This window comes from Engraulis encrasicolus, chromosome 19 (genome assembly GCF_034702125.1).
Source record: "Engraulis encrasicolus isolate BLACKSEA-1 chromosome 19, IST_EnEncr_1.0, whole genome shotgun sequence".
Classification (NCBI taxonomy): domain Eukaryota; kingdom Metazoa; phylum Chordata; class Actinopteri; order Clupeiformes; family Engraulidae; genus Engraulis; species Engraulis encrasicolus.
The window spans coordinates 7,962,519-7,972,518 of NC_085875.1; the positions used below are offsets into that span (position 1 = coordinate 7,962,519).

The 10,000-nt window shown below is 44.7% G+C and overlaps 1 protein-coding gene across 1 annotated transcript in view; it reads left to right on the forward strand.

Moving 5' to 3' along the window:
• dctn1b (dynactin 1b) overlaps positions 1 to 10,000 on the forward strand; it is a 68,709-nt gene that overhangs the window by 6,548 nt on the left and 52,161 nt on the right. Inside the window, exons 2-4 of the mRNA XM_063183580.1 lie at positions 1 to 191; positions 8,142 to 8,220; positions 8,367 to 8,398. The exon at positions 1 to 191 is cut by the window's left edge and continues 61 nt beyond it. Coding sequence (XP_063039650.1) covers positions 1 to 191; positions 8,142 to 8,220; positions 8,367 to 8,398 — 302 coding nt within the window. The remainder of the gene's footprint in view (positions 192 to 8,141; positions 8,221 to 8,366; positions 8,399 to 10,000) is intronic.

Below are 10,000 nucleotides of genomic sequence, written 5' to 3' on the forward strand. Positions count from 1 at the left end.
GCTCCCTGGTGGAGGTGATCGGGAAGGGCCAGCGCGGCACGGTGGCGTACATCGGCACCACGCTCTTCGCCTCGGGCAAGTGGGTGGGCGTCATCCTGGACGAGGCCAAGGGCAAGAACGACGGCACCGTGCAGGGCAAACGCTACTTCACCTGCCAGGAGAACCACGGCATATTCGTACGACAATCACAGGTGAGGCGGATTGACGACTAGAATGAAGAGGTTCTGCTGAATCTGATAATAATGCAGGAACTGTTTTGCCTTTCAAGGCCAGAAAAGTTAAAAGATGGATCAAGTAATTGTATTGCTAGGCCTACAGCGCATTTACTCAGAGGTGAGATCAATGACTTTGAGGTTTGTAGCACTAACATGCCGTTTTTGTTTTTTCTTCGATGGAATGGTTGTGATAATGAATCAAAATCAATATTTTTTGCCTAAAAAAGTGATTTGACATTTTTGCTATGATATCACCCACCCCTACTACCTAGTGAGGGAAAGGCATGCTGCTTGTCCAATCAGTAGTTAATCTTTTCAAGGTGTCGTTAGGAAGTTATACTAATGTTCCATCCAGTGCTGTTTGGTACCCATGGCTGCTACAGGGCCCACAGGTGCACAGATAGGGCTGAGGTGGTGCTAAAGCACCTGCCCTTCACCTGGACAAAAATGTTTCGCTATGTACTGTCAATATAATATCATATCATATCATATCATATCATATCATATCATATAAATCTATAGCCTATATATAAGGAAGTTTCACATCCCCCACCCCCCACCTTCAGCACCTGCCCCAGCCCCAATTCTCTGTGCATAACACTATTTGCATCGGCATGCCATTTAACCCTTTACACATATGAACAGTCATCACACTGACGCCTGAGGAGCAAGAAGTTGAACTGGCACTCTTGGCAGGTGGTGGGTTTGAACCTGCAACCCTCTGGTCACAGGTCTGTAACAATCAGGCTATCAGTGCTGAAAGTTACTTGGGGGCAACAGTGGGTCAAGAGTGAAACTGAGCATGAGAGTATGAGAGTTTGCCAGATATTCGAGGGTTACTCAAGGGCTAATTGGACATTTTCAGGGCCAGGTCTTTGAAGTGACCTTGAGAATGAGCAATTTTCGAGCTGACAGACTTCAGACATAGCCAAACGTACTGTAGATAAACATGACTCAATACTTACTTAAAAAAGGATGCCATCCTATGATGTCATATCCTGATTGATTCTCAACTGAGTATAGCAGTATGATGTGTTTTGTTTGAACAATTTCTAAACCTGATTATTTACTGCACTTATGCCTGCAGACAGATACCCATATGCAATTCAATATTTCCTCTCCAAGTTGGCATTTTAACAAAGTTTTTGGTGAGGGCCCGCACACCTCGAATGTTTCTTTTTTAGCAGGTGCAGCTTTTCAAGGTACTCCAGTCTTCGTTTAACTCAAGGAAGAGCGCGACACTGCTTCTTCACAATTCACCACTTTTTTCTTTTTCTTTTTGTGCTGACGTTTCGGCACTAGGCCTTCATCAGAGTAACCATACCACAAGTGAAAAGACTTCTTAAAACTCTCCAAGTTGGCAAACAGTGAAGGCTTGACACTACAGCAGATCCCTTCTTCACTATGATTTGGACAATCATCAGAATGATTTCAGGGCCGCTAACCACAAAAGAGCCAAAATAAACAATCCTCTCTAAAGAGTCTACCCAGAGATATACCCTTGTCCCTGTTTGTTATGCCGCCTGCCTGCCATCCTTAAAAAAAACTATGTCAAGGGTACGGGAACGTCCAAGGATACACAGGTAGCAATAAGGGATGTCCTCCGTAGGGTTGCCAACTGTCAATGAAAAAAATACGGGACACTTCATCATGCCGGGGGTCTGGATGTTGTCCCTCAGAAAATGTAGCATTTCTCGGATGTGATTTCCTGCATTTTAACGTCCCGTGTCCCGTTTCAGTTCAATACGGAACCCGTACTTTCGTCTCTAAATACAGGACGATTCCGTATTTCAAGGGACGGTTGGCAACCCTAGTCCTCCGCTCCGTCGCCCGTCAGATCAGCCCTAGGGAAATAACACACTAATGCTCTTGCAGTAGCAGGTCACTCTGAGTGCGTTTTAATATGCGACCTTGCCTCCTCCACTTGCGCTTGTCTCCTCGTCCCGCCTCCTGGCCCCTCCTCCGTGGAGAAAACGATAAAGTTTCCCAGCTGTCAGCCTAGCCACAACAACTTTTGAGGGACTGTTTTTCATTCACCATCCCAATTGCAAATGAGAAAAAGACTCTACAATTGAGCTTTTGCAAGATATTGAAATATAATGCTGTTGTCAGTGATGTCATCATGACGAGAAGCATGTGGAGGAGGCAAGGTCGCATATTGCAACGCACTCTCTGGCACTTAGCTGCCGCTAACACCAAGCAGCAGCATGCAAAGCAGGGGGTTTTAGATCATGAACGTGCCATCTATTTTACGAGCCACTCTGGTGGTGTTAGATGTCCCTTTGTGTTCTGCAGTGTGTGTGCAGTGGCCACTCTAGACCAGAACAATGCTGGGCGTGTGGTGTGGAGGTTATCTCCAAGCAAATGACCTGCTATTATAATGCACTTCATTCAAAGCGACTTAAAAGGAAGTACCGTAAGGTCTGATTGCCAGGGCAGGGTTTCTGTTATAGTAGCTTGCTACAGTTAGGCCCAGAGCCATCTAATATCAGAGTTACGCCACTCCCATAGACCTCTATGGACCAATCTTTCCACAGCAATGGCGGCTCTCATGGAGCCTCACGGAGAGTTAACATGGAAATCCCCATTGACTTTAGTTCTATTAGAAGTTACTTAGGTCCAGGAGGTGGCGGTAGAACACAGAAAATGTGGTAAAGGTAATGTAATTTGTTTGTACTTAATCTTTGTTTGGTATGTGATGGTTCTGTGTTAGTTTCCAACGAACAGAAGTTTACTGTTAAGAAACATTTTAATCTACGCGAATCACATCACCAACCGACTTCCTGGTCCCCGGTTTGCGCAACTCTGTTATTAGATGGCTCTGCTTAGGCCTATATAAAGTCAAGCAAGCTGATGAGGAGGGGACAAAAGGGGTCAGTCGTCCCGCTCCTGGGGTCGGGGGGCAGAATTGAGTCCCCATTACTCTGTGTGTATTGTGTACCCATTCAGGGCAGCCACCAGGGGGACATAGGGGATAGTTGTCCCGGGCCCAAGGACAGAGGTGGGGGGCTTAATTTGATTCTCATTACATTGTATGTATTGGGTGAGGGGGGCCTTTCAGATGACTTTGTCCTGGGCTGTCAGCGGCCCTGCACCCAATTACTGTGTGTGTATTGTGTGTGTGTGTACTCCATTATGTTTTGTGTGGGGCGTCTTTTCAAGTAGTTTTGTTCCGGGCCAGGCCAAAGCAGTCAACGGCTCTGTGTACAGTGCAGAAGGCGCAGACTCTGCCAACTGACACACAGTCTGGGTTTTGCCGTGCGACACGTTTGACTAACAAAACTACTGTACCGTGTGTGTCTGGGGGATGGTTTCCGCCACAACACGGGACAGGTGCTGCAGGTGATTATGCCACCCACAGAAGGCTTATTTTAGTCAGAACTCCTGTATCTTACTGTACTGTACTGTACTGGCTGTCTGTCCATTGTGGTGCCTGTCAGGGCTAGCCTGACTCTCGTCAGGCCCTCGTGTATTTCCATTCAGCTTCGTGAGCTCACACAAGGGTCGAGATGACCTTCAGGTTCGCTCTGCTCCCGAACCGTGTGGTAGAACCAATCAGGATCATGAGATTTTCATAGATGTGCGTGACAAAGTTGAAGCTTATTGGAGAAGGGAAAAATAAACGAGATGTGACAGTTGTTTCAGACATCAATGGCCGCTCGCATGGACTCACTCGTCAACATTGATTCTGTAATCTCACCCATATTTTCAAATCTGTGAGTAGTAGAAGTTGCATTTCAGCCAAGTGGTTTCCCCAGTCACATGCAGGATTTTTTTTGATAAGAGTACGCCTTTGCACACCTGCACATATGGAGTACTTCCAGAAGAATGTTCGGGGAGCAAGGTGGAACCCATTCACCTGGTGGAAGTCAGGTTAGCGCAGGGCCTTGTCCTCTGTATAGGAGCGAAATCATCAAGAATAACGACTCCGCAGTGGTTAATCTCAATTGTTTTGTAGCCAATTAAGACATTTGGGTGACCAAACAAACTTGAGCAGAATACTCTGGGAACACTTTTAGCCACTCAGTGAACAGAACGGTGGGCAGTATAGGAAAGCACAAGTCGGATGTGTTGTCTTATGTCTTATGAAGGTGAAAAACACAAAACAGAAGAGGAGGTAGGTACCGGCAACCAGATGCAAAACTTTGGACTAACAAAGAAGTGCTGCACACTCTTAAGTTGATGAAGGTTTCATTTGCTGACTACATTCCATCCCAAACGGCCTTCCTCAGGTTGCATGCCAGTGTGATGGAGTGACTATCAATAGGGTTGTGGGTGTGCTTGCCAATGAGCTTGTCTCATTAATATCATAATATCAGTGGTAACTGAAAGACTTGCAAATTTCAGGCTCGCAGTTCAGAAGGCTGTGTGTGTGTGTGTGTGTGTGTGTGTGTGTGTGTGTGTGTGTGTGTGTGTGTGTGTGTGTGTGTGTGTGTGTGTGTGTGTGTGTGTGTGTGTGTTTGTGTGTGTGTGTGTGTGTGCGCGTGCGTGTGTGTGTGTGTGTGCGTGTGTGTGCGTGCGCACGTGTGCGTGCATGTGGGTGTGTATGCGTGTGTATGTGATGTGTGTTAGGATTTAATAAAGTCTTTGATAGTGAGTTGAGTTGAGTTTTCTCTATGTTGGATAAAGTAAAATGGCTGCTGTGTTTTGGACTAAAAATAAACAAACTCCAGGAGGAGAGAGAGAGAGAGAGAGAGAGAGAGAGAGAGAGAAAGAGAGATGAAGAGACGAAAGATTGCAGAACCACTCAGCTCAGCAGAGGATGACAAGACATGTAAAGAGAGTTTTCCGCTGTCTGTGACAGTATTTTTCGGCTGTCTTTGTCAGTATTGAAAAGCTTGACAAAGTGTGAAAAGGATTTTTTTTGGTGCTTATATTGGCAGTGCAGAGGTGTCCCGTTTTTCTTCATTTTTTTGCTCTGTAAATAAATAGTCATTATCCATACAACTTTATTATTCAGATTGGACAGTTAGACAGAGACATGAAACGAGCAGGGAAAGAGAGAGATGGGGAAAGATCAGGAAATTATCTCAGGAAGGAATCGAATCCAGGGCTCTGGTTTAATAATACAGTACCTTAGCCAGCTGAGCCACAGCACACCTTAAGCACTTACTTTTGTAAGTCTATGACATATAAGCACTCATCATCAGACTGTTATGGGAGCAGCATCTCTCGCTTTTCTCCCATCACAGGTATCATATATTTTTTCTCTCCACATTTCCGCTGAATGTCCCTGGATGTTTAGCTGTTATGTCTATTTTTTTTATTTTTTATTTTTTTAGTATTTTTGGGGGGGCTTTTCAGCCTTTATTGGTTTTTGTGAGACAGGATAGTGGAGGAGAGACAGGATGTGAGCTGGAAGAGAGAGATGGGAAAGGACCGGCAAAGGACCCGGACCGGGAATCAAACCCGGGTCGGGCAAGTGGTAAACGTGTGCCCTACCATATCAGCCACGGTAGGGCCACTGTTATGCCTATTTGCCTCAGATGTAACTTTGGTTAGCCGGGCCTAACCATATAATACCATGTACACTTTTCATACAGAGCGCCTGGATTTGCACAACTGAGCACTGATTTCAGGTCAGATGGCTGAACTCTGTTGAAGTCTGAAACTATTGGAACAATCCAGTGCCATGTGTTCCAAATGCCCTGGATATAACAGTCCAAAATGCTCCAATTGGACAGGTACACCCTGGTCTATTGGACTGTCAATGCAATCCGCCATTGCCAAACTACAATCAGTCAGATAACAACACCACCCCCTAACCCATTCACTAGTTAGGTTGGGACAACTTGGGAAGCCACTGCTGAAGTCTCGTCCAACGAGATCAGGCCCATACCTAATGTGAAGGGAAACGAGAATTTAACAGAAGCCGATGGAGGGCTATGGTTTGGCTAAGATTGTTTTGACCCTCTTGTGTCAATAAAGTTCTGTGCATGCATAATTCATGATTAAACGTTAAGCATAAGCGTTCAACATAAGTGGTTATGAGTTATTTATGACTTCATGTCGGATGAGTCACCATCTCTCATGCTGCCCATACGCATTACCCACACAAAGAGGGATCGAACGAAGGCACTCATCACCAGCCTCAAACCCTGGTCTGAAACATGCACTCTCTGACCACAACCCCAGAGGAGACAGTGAGACTGGGGTTGCTATGTCGCATTGCGCCAAGACACCATGCCCGGAACGCAAGCTGCCCATGGGGTCCCAGGTCCGAGTCTGGCCTGGGTCATTTTCCAACTGCCCCCCACCCCCCTATCTCTTGCTCCCATCCATTTCCTGTCATCTCTTCACTGTTAAAAATTAAGGCATAAAAAGCCCCAAATGATTATCAAATGATCGCTCCATCACACTGCCATGCACCTGGAGCAGAGGTGGGGAACCATTTTCATTTTGAGGGCCACTTATAATTGTATAAAGTCCTCCAAGGGCCGTACAATGAACACAAACCAGGATTTCCCCTGCAAAACAGACCTCACCTTAACTAGCCCCCCTGAAATTCTAACTTGATTGTATTGCAAATGTAAAAAATAAAACATATTTCATGTGAAACTGCATAGCATTAAAAATTGTATTGGGCCGGATAAGACAGCATCAAATGCCGTAAACAGCCCTCGAAACATAGGCTTCCCACCCGTGCCCTAGAGAAATCACACCCTTGTGAAAATCACACATGAAAATCCACTGGAGAGTCTACATCAGGGATGTCAAACTCAGGCCATTTTATTTGGCCCGCGAGATCATTTCAAATGTGTATTACAGTTGGCCCACATACACCATTAATGTATAGAAAATATGACTTAAAGGGCAACTCCTGCGAATTTCAACGTGATGTTGTATTGCTCACGCTACCCTTGACTTGTCAGTACCCGGTGACGCCGCAGTTTTTGGCCCAGCCCTTTCCAAGATATGAGCTATTCTAATGGGGGCAACTTTTGTTTACATTTTTAAAAAAATGAGCATAGGCCTACTCCAAATATTTTCCCAAAAGGTATCGCTGTTTGCTAGCTGTCTGTTGTTGTTGCATAACCTTTTGGATGTTTTCGGGAATAAATAAAAATGTTTTTTTGAAATGTAAACAAAAGTTGCCCCCATTAGAATAGCTCATATCTCGGAAAGGGCTGAGCCAAAAAATGTGGCGTCACCGGGTACTGACAAGTCAAGGGTAGCGTGAGCAATACAACAGCACATTGAAATTCGCAGGAGTTGCCCTTTAACGGTAAAATTGTGTGCATCAGAGAAATTATGAGTCGGACCAGATTAGTGTGTAGGCCCTTACTAGCACATAGCAGTATAGTTTGAGTACATATGACCGGAAAGTGTTATTAGCCTAGCTTTACCTCTACTGGATTCACAATTTCAGTGAATTTTAAATATTGAATTCGGCCCGCAACTTCATTCTAGATTTAGATTTTAGCCCACTTTGAATTTGAGTTTGACACCCCTGGTCTACATAGTCTATCTATGAAATTAAAGTACATGATGACCACAAAAGTAGATTTACCCCCAAAAAGTGTGATTTCTTATATTGTAGGCTATTATCTGTAGTCATGCTATACCTTCAATCTGGTTACCAATTCTTGCTAAAAAAGAAAACATAATGTAGGCTAATGGTTTAAAGTTGCAAGTGAGACACTTAGCTTGGCACGAAAACACACTAACAGCCTTACATTTGCCAGCGAAGACAAATTACTGGTAATTTACAGTATACTACCACATCAGTACTACTTACAGTATGTAGCCCACAACTAGTGAAATGTGTTCAGATGTCCTGTAAATAGGCACACGCACACGCATAATTTATTTTGCGTGTGCGTGTGCGTGTGTGTGTGTGTGTGTGTGTGCGTGTGTGTGTTTGCGTCTGCATGCATGCGTACGTGGGTGCGTGTGTGTGTGTGTGGTGCTCTTGATGTGTTTCAGATTCAGCTGGTGGATGATGGGGAGAACACTACGTCACCGGAGACCCCTGAACCCGCAACCGCTAAAGTGCCAAAGAGAGGTCTGTTAAACACACACACACACACACACACACACACACACACACACACACACACACACACACACACACACACACACACACACACACACACACACACACACACACCAACCTTTGTGCAAACCTAATAATGCCTTGTTTCTCTGCAGAAATAATGGACAGCTCAAAGTCGGCTAAACTGGTAAGTACAAAGCGAGCCGGTGGCCATTTCACGAATCATGTTTATATTGCTTGGTGACTGTTATGTCTTTTAACGGCTTTATACTTTATTTGTACTTCATAACAGTGTAGTATACATTAAACAAATCTATTCAGTTTTTGTTCCCTAAATTTTACTTTCTGGTTGAAAGGCCATTTCTGGGTTTGTGAACTTCTTCTCCCCTTCTGTCCATCCTGTCCTCCTTCTCGCCCCTCTGAAACCAAGTCTTGACTTTGGGCCGCTGGGCTTCGGCCAAATGCAGTGCTTTGCCTCTCCAATTAAATAAAAACGTTTCCAGGTCAGATGGCTGTCACATGCAAATTGCACCTCTTCTTCTTAGGCCCACGTCCTGCCCTCATTTACTCACTCAAATGTTTTCCCTCTCTCACGCAACCACTCTCTTTCAAGCACTCTCTCTCTATTTCACTCACTTTCTCTCACTCTCTCACGAATTTACTGCCTCAAGCACTACTTCACACACTCGTTCACTCACTTTACTCACTCTTTAAAGCACTCTCTCAAGTACTCACTCACTCAGTCACTCACTCTTTGCAAGCACTGCCTTGCTCACACCCACATTGAATTTCTCAAGCCTGCCAACCAGCTAGTCCGTCAGTCAATCATTCACTTAATGTGAAGATGTCCAGAACATTTAAGGGACATTCGATTTATGGCAAGGTAATTTCATCCGCTAGAAAAGATGAAGTGTGAAGTGTCCTGATAGCTTGTGTAACAAAATGAATGCAATAGCATGACTCAGGGGAAAATGGAATAATACTGCTGTGTTGTGTTACTCACCTCCACCAGAGGGCGATGTATGTGTGTTTCTCTGTGTGTGAAATCCAGTGGGAATCGCACGTTTCACCTCCACAGTCCTTGAGATAACACTAGATGGCATGGATGCATTGGATACTTTCTAATATGACTACAGGGTCCACATAGCCTGGGAACTCCCATACTGCCTTTAGTTCTACACAATCGTTTCGATCTGAAAGACAGTATGGCGAGGATGACTCATAACGTACAAGATCATGGTACCTGTGTCATAATGGCCAAGCATTCCGACCTTAACAGTTTCTCTGCCCAATCAGAGAGCAGGGCAGTGTGTCATAATAGCCAAGTATTCCGGCCCCATACGGAATTTACAATAGGCAACTCCCCAGACCTAATCTCACTTGTGATTAGGTCTGGTGTTAACCAGGCAAGGGTCCACAAGAAGGGAGGGGTATCTGGCTTTTGGTACTGCTTCCTGCTAATTTGACTATGCTTGAAGTTGAGGTTGATGATGTGGATTTTGTTCAAGCTATATTTTTCCAAGTTCATCCTGACATTTAAACAGAAAAGCCAAACATCCCTAACTTTCTGTGAACAGTTGTGTGCTTTTTACGAGATTCACGGTCATGGGTTGATATACCTTGTCCTTGTGTGTACGTACATATGTTGAGATACTGTCTAGTACTAACATGATCTGCATATGTAATCACCCTCACACACATCCAATGACTGCTCAGGAGTAATGAAATTGTCATGTCATGTCATACCCTACCCAACTGCCTGTTAGTGACAAAGACATGTATGCCTGTA